At 51.2% G+C, this 15,607-nt stretch overlaps 1 protein-coding gene across 1 annotated transcript in view; it reads left to right on the top strand.

The window, feature by feature from the left end:
- The window catches only part of SLC12A8 (solute carrier family 12 member 8), a 125,679-nt gene that overhangs the window by 48,668 nt on the left and 61,404 nt on the right, over positions 1-15,607 (top strand). The window contains exon 5 of the mRNA XM_032406254.1: positions 11,245-11,358. Within this exon, the coding sequence (XP_032262145.1) occupies positions 11,245-11,358 (114 nt within the window). The remainder of the gene's footprint in view (positions 1-11,244; positions 11,359-15,607) is intronic.

The following is a 15,607-nucleotide window of genomic DNA, read 5'->3' as shown; positions in this document are numbered from 1 at the left end:
AAGGACTGCCTTGCTGGATTGTCTGAGCATAAAATCCCGATAATGCACAAGTGTGGTAGCTGTTACCAAGTGGGTGCTCAACACATTATCATTATCGTTATCATGGTTTATCCTGGAAGCATAGGTCCCCGAGGGCCCCTGGGTTATATACTTCAAGACTCCAAGCTTCTCAAGCTTCAAGATCTGGGAATCTTGTTAAAATGAAGATTCTGATTCTGCAAGTTTGGGGGTGGGGAGGGGAGAGGAGAGAGCTGAGATTCAGCATTTCTTTTTTTTTTTTTTTTTAAGATTTTATTTATTTTTTTTGACAGAGAGAGACACAGCCAGAGAGGGAACACAAGCAGGGAAGTGGGAGAGGGAGAAGCAGGCTTCCCGTGGAGCAGGGAGCCTGATGCGGGGCTCGATCCCTGGACCCTGGGATCATGACCTGAGCTGAAGGCAGACGCTTAACGACTGAGCCACCCAGGCGCCCCAGATTCAGCATTTCTAACAGGCTCCCCCGTGATGCTGATGGCACTGACTTGGTCCTGCCTAGAGGAGTGTCCTCCTTCCTCCTTTCTCTTTGCTCTCTGCCCTATGGTGCCTCCCCTGCCCCCTGAGGCAGCCAACCATCAGAGGACTCCCTGCACTCTATTGAAAACTACTCTCAGACAACAGGCGTGAGCTGGGACTGGCCCAGGCTGGATATAGGGTTGCGCCTGTTCCCACTGAGCACCCACAGTTGTGGCATCCGTCTGGGGACGAGGAGAGGATCCTGAGAGAGGAGGGAACTTGTCTCTGACTTTGAGGAGCTCCTAATCTGTTGGAGACGCGTGCAAACACACCTTGCTGTCCATGAGAACCCTGCAGAAAGGCATGCAAAGGCCTGCAAAGGAACACGCAGGATGAGGAACCTGCCACAAAGTAACACATTGGAACCAAGCTGTGTCCTCTCTGGGGCTCCTGCAGCCGGGGAAGGGGGCAGGGACCCTGTCCTGCTTGCCCTTCTCAGAGCCAGCGGGCTGAGGTGCTGAGAGCAGAGCACCCCTGGGAGGGGTGGGCATAGCACGGGCACTGGCTGGGGGCAGCCCAGGTTAAAAGGCATATTCATCCAAGGCTAGCTCTCATTAAGTGAGACTTGTGTTAAATGCTGCTCCCGGGCCTTGGGTCTTAGTGACCATGAGATTCTTGAAAGTGGGATCATGTGCTAAAAGCAAGGCTGGGACAACAGTGCCCCGGACTTTGCTGAAGTTTTTGGTGGGAGTTGGTTATGGTTGGTATTGAGAAACTGCATTCTGTGCTTGACAGGTTTGCCTCCAGTCCTCCCCCATTGCCCGCTCCCCCGGTCCTACTCACCACCCCTGAATAAAACTCCGTAGATTCTAGCTTCAGCAGAGGGAGCCCTGGTTTCTGCCTAAACTCCTGAGAGCATGGTGCTTTCTCCCGAAATCCGCCCACAGGAATGGTGATCAGATGGCTCGGTGGTGGGCTCCCACTAGGTGAGAGTTGGAGCTTCCATCCTTATGCCAGAGGAGCCCACGGCTAGGAATGGGCCGAATCTGGGGCTTTGCCCCTCACTTTCTGATCAGCTTCAGCCAGGAAGCTCCCTTTATTCTCTATTCCGCATTTGCAAAGCCGAGAGGAGCCCCGGCAGAAACAAGGATGCAGGGGTGGTCCCTGCACAGGGCGCTGTGGAGACAAATGACTTGCTTATTTTTCATTCTGGTAAAACATATATGACATAAAATTTGCCATTTTAACCATTTTTTAAATGTACAGTACAGTGGCAATTATTACATTCCTCACTTTGTACCACCATGCTATCTGCTTCTAACACAATTTCGTCACCCCAAACAGAAACTGTATCCATTAAGCAATAACTCCCCGTCCCTCCCCCATAGTCCCTGGTAACCTCTATTCTATTTCTGTCTTTATGCATTTGCCTATTCTAGATATTTCATATGAGCGGAATCATACCGTATTTGTCCTTTTGTATTTTTTTTCACTTAACATAATGTTTTTGAGGTTCATCTGTGTTCTAGCCTGTGTCAGCATTTCTTACCTTTGTATGGTTGAATAATATTCTCTTGTATGGATATACCACATTGTGTTTATCCATTCATCTGTTGATGGGCATTTGGGTTGTTTCCATTGTTATTTTTTTTAAAGATTTTATTTACTTATTTGAGAGAGAGAGGAAGAGAGAGACAGAGAAAGAGAGCACGAGTGGGAGGAGGGAAAGAGGGAAAGGGAGAAGCAGGCTCCCCGCTCGGGGCTCGATCCCAGGACCCCGAGATCGTGACCTGAGCTGAAGTCAGATGCTTAACTGACTGAGCCACCCAGGGGTGCCCATCCATTGTTAATTGTTAATATTTTATAGTTCTTGTAGTTTCCCTGGGTCCAGACAATGGAGACACACCAGGAAATAAGATAGTTCTTGTCTGCACTTGGCAAGTAGCCAGGCAGGGACAACAGAGAGATGAGTGCCATCACAGGACCTGGGGGGACTTATAGGACATGCTGGATGGGGGCTTGGCCACACTGGGTTCTGTCTTGCCTGACCAGCTGCCGACTGTGTGGGGTTCTGCTTTTTCAGGCCTCAGCCTTCCCATCTGTAAAATGGATTTGAGGCTAAAGATCCCTGTGGCACTATGATGCTGAATCTTCTGCTATGGAATTCTAGGAGACCATCTCTATCTCTTTCTTGGGTACGGCTGGTGGTGGGGAAGAAGTTCCTGTGGCTGTAGAAGTCGGGGGAGGAAGGGGTGCCTGGGAATTTGAATATTTCCAGCATAGTGCCTGGGAGGAGGGTAGCCTTGCTTACATAACTGTGATTGCCTTGCTGTCTGCCCCCTGCAGGGGGCACCTTAATGTCCTTCCCCCTTCTCAGTTGCCTGCCTGGAGAGGGTGTCCAGGCAAGACTAGGGAAGGGGAATGATGACTAGGGAAGGGGAATGATTCCTAGGTCAGAACTCCTGACCACCACAGGGGGCTAGAGTTGTATAGGGGCAGCCCATGTGGAGGACTACTAGTTGGGTTAGGATTATTTGTGGGGTCTGGGGGCGCGGAGTTTAAGTAGGATGGTAATTGGGATGCCAGAGGCCAGGACAGCCAGAAGGAGTAAGTGGTGGCTGGGTGGAACCCAGAGCCAGGGTGGAGATTTCCTGTCAAAACAGCCACTTATCCTGGCCGGAGGGTGCATTCCTTTACCCGAGGAGATAAGAAGGCCCTGTTTTCCTCTCAGGGTTCCTTTGAGCCGCGGGCTGCTTTGGGCAGGCTGTTGGAGGCTCTGTGAGCTGGGGTCTGGTAGGACTTCTCTAGCCCCCCCGGTCGGGCCCCTGCCTGAGCAGCTCGCACTCCTGGCTCCCCTCCCAGACTCCCTGCATCCTTGGGCGAGCACCGACCCCAGCAGGGGCAGCCAAGCGTTCAGTTCGGTCTCCTCTGTGCTTTGACTTCTTTACCTGAAGAACGCACCTATTTTGTAGGGTTGTTGTAAGCTAATATGCCTGATGGGCTTGGCACAGAGCCCTGCTCCGTGTGCGGCAGTCGCTCTTACTATCCCAAGCTACCTCTTTGTTTCCTGGGCCCAGGTGAGCCTCAGTCCCCACCCAAGTCAGGGCCCTGTCACATTCTGGGCATTTGACTGTTCTTTTCTCTGTAGGCATCTCCAGGCAAAAACCTCATATCTCAGCTTGCTGACCCCAAAGGCCATTATAAGAAAAGGTTCATTAAGCATGCAAAATGGAGCCACGTCAGCAGATGGAACAGTTTCTTGGGTATTAGAACTCATCCTTCGTCAAGAAAGGGCTCGTCCTCACTTTCACAAGGGAGGAATCCTTTGCTCAGAAAGAGCTTCTGAACTGTCCATCGTAGATTGTAGGGGTTGGCAGAAGCCTCTCTGGTTACGGGAAACTTTCAGCCACCCCCTTCCAAGGGGGCCACCCTGACACCCCCTCCACTCCGGCCCTGGGGGCTTTCCAGCTGTTCAGCCAGCCGGTTGTCCCGGAGGGCGGAGGCCTTCCCCAGGGGCCCGGAGGCTCCAGGCTGCTCCGCCCAGTGCCCTCTGGGCAGGCACAGCCCCACTTCAGACTTCCCTTCTGGCCACTGCTGGAGTGCCTAGCCCTCCCTCTGTGTATTTTCTCTCTGGGTGGGGGCCTGGGAGCTGGAAACCCTGCTCACATCCTCTCCCCACCCTCTCTTCGGAGGACCAAACTCCGAAGAGGCTGGAGCCCGAGAGGAGGCTGCGGTGTGGGGCAGGCCACCAGCTGGCTGCCCAGAACTCCTGTGGGGAAGGAAGACTGCCGTGGGTGGGTGCCTCGGGAGACTTCCAAACCTATCATCAGCTCCCTTCTGTCTCTCCAGTCCGTGGTCAGCACAGTCCAAATCGATACAGCCCGACCGAGTTCAAGTTCAACACGCTTCTGTGGCGTCCCTCTAATGGACGGGCATTGTTGTGACCCAGTTCAATGGGATAGCCCTGCGGGCTGGGCCTCAGCGCTGTGTGGGCCCCGGCTGGACTCCTCGCGAGGGCTGCCGTGCCACCGGCCGCTCTCAGGCTTTGCGGAGCCGGCTGGCATCTCTGAGCTCTGGGTCCCTCGGTTGTTGAAATGGGCCAGTGCCTTCGACCTTGAAGGTTCATTATCTGCATGAATGGAGGGCACCGAAGACACTGTAAGAACAGAAGACCTAGTGGCAGTCCTTGGAATTCACAGTTGCTCGGTCTCATCAGCAGGTCACGAAATGTGGCGGCCAGCTCATCCCCCAGTTCCGCCTGTTGTGTCACAGCCAGGGGGAAGGGGAGGGGTAGCAGCGAGGTCGGGGGTGGTGCTGACATGTTCTAGAAGCCAGTTCGGGATTTTACATCTGCCGCTGGAAATCAGTGGTGTCACTGGAGGCTGGGTGCTGAGTGTTAGGAACGGGCTTCTGGCCGGGCCACTCTCAGAATTAGAAGGGCTCTGAAGCATCACCTGGTCCCCTGCACCTGCGCCATACCTCGGTGCTCAGTAGGGGTGCAGAGCCTTGGGCTCATCCCAGATTGACAGTCAGAATTTGCATTTCAAAAGGAAAAGGGACTCACCTTCAGTCCCCCAGGAACCAGGGCACCCACCCCTGTGTCTAGACTCTTGTTCCTGACACCACCCTTCCCCTCCTCCCCAGAGATCTTCAGGATGCTCATGCCAGGAAGGGGCCCCTGTGCTCCACCCAAGGCAGGAGGACAAGAGCCTGGCTTCTCCCAAATCCATGCTCTCTGGGCCCAGGTCGACTGCCCCCACCCCACCCCCCCTTTTGCAGCTCCCAGGAGCTAACAGCACAGCGCAGAGGAGGGAAAACTCCACTGGCCAATGCAAACAGCCAGAGGCCTGCGGGGTGAGCTGCCCATGTTTGTCCGCCTTAGAGTATCTGCGGTCGGGCAGTGTCTGAATAAGTTGAGGGGTGCTGCTTGGGCAGGAGCTCCGTGGGGGACTTAGTGGCCAGATGGATCCTGGACACTCTCCTTCTTCCCCCTTTCACTGACCTCTCTTTGTCAGGCCATTTCAGACCTGTTCCCTCCCTCAAGCTGCAGATCTCTGTCCCCATGCCACGACATCCCAGAGTGGTCCCGGCAGGGCAGACCCTTAGGGCACCATTCCAGCGCCACCACCCTGGAGGACCCGAGGAGGGGCGTGTGTGCGGCATGAAGTTTGGCCCCTGGGAGAGGCACCCAGTTCATGATTCCCTTGCTGCATGCCCTACTGTACTTCCTCCTCGTCTGGGGATCCTCAGCTCGTTCCTCTCTTCTTGGCCTGGTCCCGGTCCCTCCCCCACCGCCTTGTTTTGGTGTGTGTCCCTTCCCAGAACCTCGGCCTCTCCTTTCCTTTTCCTTGCAGAGTTGCTCTTCCTGTGATCCCTCAGGCCTCAGCCTGCCGCCCTCTGGGGCCCTCCCTGCCTTCCTCTCTCCCAGGCCCTTCCTCCGCTCTTTCTATTCCTGGTTGGACCAGCCTCTCCCATTGTCCATTCCCAGGAAAGGGCTGTCTCGCTGGTCCAGGGGTGAGGGACTCGAGCCAAGAAGAAAGCCAGCGCCGGAAGCCCCTGCCCTCCCCGGAGCTCGGCTCCCAGCAAGGTGCCCCCACCCCAACCCCATTGCCAGTGTCATTTTTAGAAATCTCACATTCTAAGTTAGTCAGCAGTAGCAATCTGACACCCACATGTGGGGGCTGATGACTTCCCAACTGCCTCTTGTAACTTCAGCAGACCCGGGGGCGGGGTGGGGGGAGCCGCAGGTGCCTCAGAGAGCTTCCCGGCAGCCACCTGACCGGTGACCAGGGCTGACTGCCTTTGGCCAGGGCAAGATGGGTGGGGTCCCATGAGGACTCTCTGAGAGCAGACAGTGGACCCTGTGGAACACCCGGAGAAGCCGTGTCCCCCAGATTCAGGAAAGAAAGGCCAAGCCTTTCTGCAGACAGACTTTTAAGTATCTTCCCGCTGCCTGTTCTTGCCTGGCTTTTGTCTTGATTTGTTTTCTCTCTCTTATGTCCCCCCACTCCACCCCTGCCCCGTGTTTGTTTTTCCTAAAAGCACATGGCTCAAATGGGGCCAAAGTATTTTTGGTAAATACAGAAACAGATGTTCGGGTCAAACCCAGATACGTCCACATGTGGCGGGTGCAGGCACGGGGCATCCCAGGCCTTTCAGGGTCGGAAGATGTCAGCTGAGAAGGCCCCAGACTGTCTCCCTGTCGTACCAGCAGAGGAACTGAGTGGTTCGCAGGGGCAAAGACCCAAGCGGTAGGGATCTCTGGGGAGACAGCTCGGGATGAGTTACAGAGAGACAGCATGGTGTTGGAAAATTTTGAATCCAGACAGATGTGGAGGCCAGGCTAGGATCTGCCTGCTCCGAGCTCTGCGAGCCTCCACCAGTCATACACCCCTAGGTGCATGTGGCATGCCACAGGGGAGGCCCCCTGTCAGCCTCCTGCAGAACGAGACGGGGGGATGCCGTGAGCTCTGTGGGTGTCTCCTGGGCTTGATGAGGACCTGTGTTGCATGCCTTGGCACCCCCCCCAGAGATGTCCCCAGAAGAGTTTGTCCCACAGGCCACAGGCCCGCCCAGGACCAAGGCCGGCCCCCTCTGTGGGGGAGGGCAGTGCCAGGGACCTGGGGACTAGCCTCCTGGAAGAGAGGCAGTGGCCGTAATACAGGCAGGTCCGGCTGTGTGACCTCGGACAAGATTCTTCACCTTCCTGAGCCCGGTGTCCTTCCCTCTGATCTTGCAGGGTAGCTATGAGGATCAAGGATGACATTGTAAAGGACTTAGTGCCCAGGAACAGGTGCGTAGGAGGTGCTCAATAAAGGGCCGCTCATCGTTATGTTCGGAAGAGAGGTTGCCCTGTGATGTCCTTGGGGAGCCTGCACGGTCCTGCGCACAGAGAAACTCCTTGTGGCCTGGCAAGGACAGCGGTATGACACACCGTCGGCTGCGGTCCGTCCACTGCGAGGCCGGGCATGGTGGCAGGCAGGGCAGGGGACGCCGTCGGGGTATGCCGGGCTGCCACAAGTCTCAGGGGCAGGGGCAGCGCCTAGCGTGGGAGTTCTGAACCTCAGGGCGCATGCCCCTCCAAGAGGCTTCAGAGGCCTGGAACCCCCAAATGATGTGCAAAATGTGCTATCCATGGGGACAGCTTTCATCGGATTCTCCAATGGGGCCATAACTACAAAACTTACGAACCTTTGTTCTGGATGTCAGCATGTCCGGCATGAAGACCCACTGTAAGAGGCCATGGCAGGCCCTGGATGCGTGCAGCTGACCTCACCCTATGCCTCAGCCAGCAAGTCCAAGCCCATCAGGGACATCGGTGCCTGACCTGGGCATCCACCCTGCCATAAGCTCAAGGTTCAGCTGGACCCGGTTTGGCGTGTGGGAGAGAGACCAGGGCCCAAGAAGTTGGGGTGAGGACCAGAAGGGCCAAGCCTCATTGGGGGCTGGCTGAGGCCTGGGGACCTGAGGTGGTGGGGTTTTTAGGGGGTGGAAGCCATAAGGGCCTGGGAAGGTTAAGAGCAGAGGAAATGAAGAAGTCCACCATGCCACCCTTCAGAGCTCCTTCTCATCCACTGGAAAGTGGCACATAGGAGGGTTGGGCCCTACGGTCTGTCCCTGCCTGAGTGGGCTGGCCAAAAAGTCATCAAATGATCTCTCTAGGTCTTGAGTTCTAGTAGGAGGGTGACCGTTGCAGGATCTTACCTCAGAGCCTTATGCAGAGACCTCGGGCTGTGTCTCATGGAGATGAGGCTGTGGGTACTCTCTCTCTCTCTCTCCATTTCTTTTCTTTTTTCTGTCTCTTTTGGTTCTTATTTTATCTGCCCTATCTTACTTAGGTTTTCCTCATAAATCACTTAAATCATTTTGAGAAGCAGGTAGAATATAGATGGAAAGAAAAAAAATAAAAGAAACTTGTTTACAGAACTGTGATCTAGAAAAGGTAGGCTTTCAGTCCTGGGATGTTCTGTGTGTTTTTCTAAAAGATGTTATTTTGTGTTGGTAAGTCGATTTTGCTTGTGAAAGACAATGTGGAAAAATTGTATATGTGCTGCTGAAGCGAGCACGACAATGTGGAAAACTTGTAAAAAGAAAAAAAGAAAGGAGAAATTGCTCATAATTGCATTATATAGACATCCATAGTTAGTATGTTTCCTTCTTTCCTTACATGTATAAATTAAAACTTTCTTGGTATTTGTACTAGAAATGGTGTCCGGTTTCCTTGCTTCATGTGTATCATACATAATGTGGACAATTTTCTGTGGTATCAAAAATCCTTTCTAAACATTTAAAATACCTCGGTCCCCCAGAGTTAGAAATGTAGACTCCCCATTTTACATCATTATAAATAAAGCATTGACAGTGTTTTTGTCCATAAAGTTCTTTTCGAAGTTAAGATGATTTCCTTGGGAAAGATTCAGAAGCACAGCCGAAGGAGAGGGCTGGCCCGGCAGCGTGTCAGTGTGAGCGTGTGCTCGGCGAGGTGTGGGGCTGCATTTGCAGAGAGAGAGGGGACGAGGCAGGCCTCCTGACAGCCGCCCCCTCCGTGAGATCCAAGTGACTTAGGCTGTCAACCTGTGGATCTTGTTGGTGGGGTGGACGGAGAGAAAAATCTTCCCAGTGACTCATCCATGGGACCTGGGCAAAGCCCTCAGGCCTGGTGACCGAATACCCACCTCTGTCGGAGCTGCCGTGGGGACCACCGAGGTCAGTGGAGCCCGGTGAAGCCTGCCCAGCGTGCCCACAGCCCTGCGTTCAGATGTGCTTTCAGACCTGCGCATCATCCCAGCTTGGCCGAACTCTGCTTCAAGGCAGGCTGGGCTGGGTTTTCACCTCAGAAAGGCCAGTCAGTGGGATCAGCCAGCGGATAAACTAAAGTTAACTCAGCCATTATTGCTTTTTTGTTAATGAGGGGAAGACCAGCTGTGAAGATGCCAAACCTTTCAGAAATGTTGCCCAGTACTTGGGATTTAATATCTTAGGGCAAATTCTGTGTTTGGGCAGAAGAAAGCACTTGACAGTGATTTTAAGTCCTGACCGGACTCCCCAGGGTCCCTTGTGCTTCACTGAGCTTTCATTTTCTCATTTTTTTACACAATATTTTTCCTATTAAGTTATGAATCTTGGAAGCTGTGAAAAGCGCTGGCAATTCATTGGACTCATGAGCGAGCAGGAGCTCTTTTGTGGATGGAAGCTCAGGGGGAAGCTAAGCCCCGAGGTAGGTGGAGGACAGTTGGGCAGGAAATTCTGTCACCACAGCTCTAGGGGTTGGCTGGAGTGATGGCCAAATGCCTATCCTATGTGGTTGTGGGGGTTTCGGGAAAGGGAGCAGGGTTGGCTTCTCTTAGACTACAGTTAACAGGAACAAACCAATTCCTTCTCAGAGATCAGATTCAAAAGCAGCAGCTGGATAGCCTCTCCTGGGTGTTCCCGAGCCTAAGAACACTTGACTTGGATCTTCAACTTCCACAGCCCACTGACATGTCCACAGATGCTGTTCAAAGTGACCTCCTTTGACAAAGAAGCAAAGTAGGCTTGAAACCACCTGAAACATTTTATTGAAGTCAGTGTACAAATGTTTAAAATGCTTTGAAGAAATCGGATCTGAGATGTTCCTGCTATAAAGTAGCCTATGAACAAGTCAAACGGAAAGCATGGACGTGAGATGTGCCCATAGCCAAGATCTAAGAGAAAGATTCTTCTTAACGTGACCCGTGTTTGCAACCAGCCTCTTGTGCACCAAGCACAGCTCTTGACTCTGGGGGACAGAGCTATGTAAGCCTGGATTTCTTGCTCTGAGGAGTCTAGTTGGGGAAAGACCTAATATGGCCAGTCACAGTACTGAAAGCACTTAGAAGGAATTGATACTGATTCAGGAGTTGAGGTAAAACCCAAAGGAAGTAGCATTTGAGATGGGCTTGAAAAGTAAGCATGGCGTTGATGCTTAGAGAAGTGGGAGAAGGGTCTGGAAGGCAGGAAACACAGGGATGGGTATTACTGGTGTTCTTGGGGAGAATCATCTGCGTGACTGCCGGGCAGAGAAAAGCAGAGGATGAGCAGGAAGCGGTGGGTACGGTGCCCGGTTTTCGTGGGCTTTGATTCTCATCTTAAGGAGTTTGGGCTATGTTCTGCAGCTAAGAGGGACCCATGGAAAGGTGTTTGAACAGGAAAAGTAGCTTAATTTTTTAAATTAAAGGAAAATACATAAATACATGCTCAATGAAAGATTTCAGCTATCAAGAAAAAAGAAGAAAAGAAAGAAAAACAGAAAAGGAAAAAAAGAAAATGCTCCCCTTCCCAGAAGTAACTACTGTTCTCCTTCAAGTAATTTCATCTACTTGTCTCTAGAGATACAGATACACGAAGTCAGACTTCCTCCTCTCTCTCTCTCTCAATCTCTCTCTCACACACATGCCCCTATATTATAGTATTTAAATTTACATAAGATAGGTCTGTAATCCAGGGAAGCCTGCATGCTATATCTTATCACTCAGCTCATTTTTTTTAACTTCTTTTTTTTAGATTTTGTTTATTTATTTGAGAGAGAGAGCTCTCGCACACGCACACATGCATGAGCTGGGGGGGGGCAGAGGTGGCGGGAGAGGGAGAAGCAGAGAAGCAGACCCCTCCCCGCCCACCCCCCCACCCCCCCCACCCCCCTGCTGAGCAGGGAGCCCGAGGTGGGGTTCAATCCCAGGATTCTGGGATCACTACCTGATCACTTGGCTCATTTTGCTCTTTGTGTTATTTCAGAGCACGGTTTTGTGGGCTATTCACGGGAACTGCTCCGGAACAACACTCTGCCAGATTACAGCCCCGGGGAATCTTTCTTCACTGTCTTTGGGGTATTCTTCCCGGCGGCTACAGGTATAGTAATTTGGGTTCTTTCCCACTCCCACATGAGGGGTACAGGTGCTTGGTTTCTGAAGCTCAGTACTATAAGTGGCCTGAATGTGTCCCTAGGGTGTATATCTATGTCTGACTTTAGAGACGGCCTTAGCTTTCACTAAAAATCTCTTAACGGAGTTTCCTTGTTCATAATTACTGAAGGCCTCCCACATTATTTCATCTTCCTTATGCTCCATACCTATGTATTGAAACCTGTTGGCCTCGTTAATAGAGACACATTCCTCTTTAGGGCTGAACAGGATGGATTCCTCAGCAGGACAAGCTACCCCTTCCACCCCAGACCGAGTGTAAAGTTGGTCCCCAAACTCCCCTTGTCTCTACCCCAACCTGTGTGTCTTCTCCCAGGGGACAGAGAGATGCTATTGTCTTCTCACTGTACTGGGTGTGGGTGAGACTAAGGTCCTGCGGGCAGTGAATGAATCTCCTTACCCCACCTTCCCCATTTTCTGGCTCTCCAGTGGCCAGGGAGGAACGTTCCAAAGCTGAGGTCCCTCTAGGACTCTTGTCTTAGGCTTTGGGCCCTGGCCTGGAAGGTAGTAAGCTAACATGTAAACCAAATATCTGTGAGAAATAACCATTTGCTAGTGACTGGGCTTGTCCCAGAGCACAGACTCAGAGAAGCATTTTACTCTTGATCACGCAGTGTGGATACCCTGGAGTGTGGCTGATTTTATCTCCTTTTCTGCCTCCCCTCCTCCCTCTGCCTACATGTGGCTATTTCCTTGCTCATTATCCTCTCCTCAAATAAGATGGGGTTAGAAAAAGAGGAGAAGCTACTAGAATGTTGAAAATTTAAAAGGCTGTCCATGCTAAGTGTTGGCAAGGATGTGGAGAAACTGGAACTCTCGTACACTGCTGATAGGAAAGGAAAATGGTACAACCATTTTGGAAAACAGGACGATGATTTCTTAAAAATTGAACAGTCTATGGCCATACCACCCTAAATGTGTCTGTTCTTGGAAGCTAAGCAGGGCTGTGCCAGATTAGTATTTGGATGGGAGCCACCTAGGAATACCAGGTGCAGTAGGCTTAAAAGAAAAAAAATTAAATATACGCCCAGCCATTCCCACTGCTGGTTATCTACTGCAGAGAAATGAAAACCTGTGTTCATCTAGACTTGTGCATGAATGTTCAAAGCAGCTTAATTTGTAATCGTCTCAAACTGGAAACAACTCAAATACCCGTCAATCGGCAAATAGGTAAACAAATTAGGATATAGCCATGCCATATAAAACTACTCAACAATAAAAAGGAATGAGCTATTGATATGTGCAACAATATAGATGGTCGAAAATAATGATGTTTCATGAAAGAAGTCAGACAAAAAAAGAGTACCTTTTTAAAAGGGTAAAACTGTGTAAAACTCCACTTATATAAAATTCTAGAAAATGCAAACTATGGTAACAGAAAGCAGATCAGTGGATGGGGAATAGGGGTGAGGGGGGCAGGAGGGAGGGACAAGGAAATTTCGGGGCATGAAACTCTATTCCTGACGATGGTGATAGGTTCACAGGTATATTCATATGTGAAAACGTTCCAGATTCTTATACTTTAAACATGTGCCGCTTATCGTGTGATACTTACCCCTCAGTAAAGCTGTGCAACTGAAGAAAATGAACAACATTAATCACCCTAACCAGCTTTCCTGAATCGCCCTCCTGCCTCTAGCCGTGGTGAGTTTTCACTCCTCTTCACTGCCAAACACCTGGGCTTTATCTGTGCTCCTGTGTCTCCATTTCCTGCCTCCTGTTCAACTTGTCCACTCTCTTCTTTTGGAAGTCCAAACCAGCCTCACCCCTGAAATGGCTCTTCCCAGTCTTCCGAGGCTGCCATGCTACTCAGTTCAGTGAGCATCTCTAACTTCTCAGTGCATTCAAATGGGCCACATCCACTTCCTCCTTCTTTCCTCTTGCCTCCCGTGATGGAGCGCCCTCCTTGTCTGCTTCCTGCGCCTCTGACTTGCCTTTATAGGTACATCCTCTTCTGCCTGCCCAGTAAACGTGGGGGTTTTTCAGGCTATGCCTCGGCCCTCTTCTCTTCTTTCTCTACTGTTTCCTTTAGAATCTCATCCATGCCTACTGTTCGGTGGCCGCTCACAATGCTGATGACTCTCAGACTTGGACCTCCAGCCCAGACTTCTCTAAGCTTCATACCATATCCTTGGTTCCTTACATGACATCATCTGTTGGGCATCTCAGACCCAACATGTTCAGAACCAAGCCCATCCCACCCACCCATCCTCCAACTGGTTCTTCTCCTTTACTCCTGATCTCAGGAAAGGGCACCTCCATCCGGACAACTGCTCATGCCAGTAATGGGGAGTTATTCATGGTAATGTCCTCTTTCTTACCAGTACCCTCCAAGTCCTGTCAATTTTTCCTCTTAAAGGAGGTTCTTCTTTACTTCCTACTTTTCTCCACTTCTGCCACCTGACCACTCTGGTCCAAGCCTTATCTCTCCCTGGCCACAGAAGTGAGTTTGGAGCCAGGCCTCAGTAGTGGCAGGTAGACTCTCGGTCCACAAATCCAGATGTGCCTGAAATGGCACATCCCTTTCATTCTTATGAAATGCAAAGGGTTAGTCTCTGACTCTACGCCTTCATTCTGCCAGGATGACTGAAAACTGATGTCAGTCATTCATCATGCCTCCACCATGCCCTGCCGGTTTGTTCCAGGGTCTTAGGGTCTTACCACGTCCCAAGGCATGTCTGGCTTTTCATCACTGGACACAGAGCCAGACTCTCTTATTGTCCTGTCTGCATATCCCTTCAGGTACGTGCTCTCTGCTGCTTCTGGACCACTTCTCAGGACCAGAAATCTGAACCCGGGAGCCCTGTGCTTAGAGTCTATGCACTTCCCAGGCCCTCCTTTCTAGGGTCGTATGGGGTCCCCACCAGTGCTGGCAAAGAGTGGGCCCCAGGTCCACACTGTTCCCGATCCTGTGCGACCTTTTCTCCCTGCCTCCAGCTCCAGGGACAATCTTCTGTAACAGTATGGCGGACAGTCTCATCCAGGGCCAGCCTTATGGGCACAAGCCTATGCATTCACACTGGGTCCCACGCTTAGAAGGGCCCCGTGCTTGGTTTAATGATTTACGGTTGCTAAAATTCTTAGTAATTTTTGAACAAGGGATCTTGTATTTTTATTTGCACTGGACCCCGCAAACTATGTACCAAAGTCTATTCTGGTCCCCCCATGCTGCGGCTTCTTTTCTACCTCCTTGATTCTTTAAAATCTCCTAAGTGCTCAGGCTTTGGAGAAACAGATCCCAAAACAGAGTCCCGGCAAATTCTGCTTCCTCCTGCCTTGTATCTCCCTCAAGGCAATACAGTAGAGGTCAACTTCCTCTTGAATGGACAGAAAAGGCAAGGGGGAAAAGAAATAGAGGGAATTTTTTAAAAAGCTAACATTTGAAAATATTGTCCCGCCCTCCCTCCCACACATAGGTGGAACACACATTCAAGAGGCTTCCCACCCGAGCGTTTCCTTGGGCCTGGCAATGAGTCCTAAGGCCAGGTCAAGAAACCCTGGGCCCAGATGCCAGGTGGGCAGTCACACCTGGCGGGGGGGGGGGGGGGCTGTGGTCCTCCTTGGCTGGCAGTACTCCAGGGGGCACCCCTAGGAGGTTGTGTCAGTAATGTGACTCTGCTGGGCCCCCTCCACACTGCTCCATGGTTCCCCTCCTTTGCCTCTCCAGGCCCGGTGTCTTAGAAAGAGAGGGTATGCCTGGTCTGAGAGGGGGCAGAGAGTGGTGGGCCCCACTTCAGTATTTTTCCCTCCAGCAAGGAATTAGCAGCCTGAGGTTTGAAGAGCCACACAGTAGCCCTGAGTCTGAGCGGGACTCACATTTGAGATCAGCAAGTTCAGCAGCTCTCAACTTTTTGTCTTTTTAATCCATATTCATTTTTGATAATGATACTAAAATCCTCACCTACACTAGAAATTCTGATATGCACCCCCTGGACCAGAGAAGGGTGTATTTGTCCTTCCTTTGAGACAGATTGCTACCTAAGAATATTAATCAAGTTTTATATTCTATAGCTTAAATTATGAAAATCTTATTTTATAAAATTCCAAATATAAAATTATAATATTGAAGAAACTACACAAGCTTTTTTTTTTTTTTTTCTTTTTTACCCCACCCCTGTTAGGAGATACGCTTCTCGGTCCTCCCACCACCCCTTGGCCCAACCAGGTTGAGAATCACT

The sequence above is a fragment of the Phoca vitulina genome, unplaced genomic scaffold, assembly GCF_004348235.1.
Source record: "Phoca vitulina isolate PV1807 unplaced genomic scaffold, GSC_HSeal_1.0 scaffold8, whole genome shotgun sequence".
NCBI classification, from domain to species: Eukaryota; Metazoa; Chordata; class Mammalia; order Carnivora; family Phocidae; genus Phoca; species Phoca vitulina.
The sequence above is the reverse complement of the archived record's forward strand: the minus strand, read 5'-3'. Positions and strand labels throughout refer to the sequence as shown.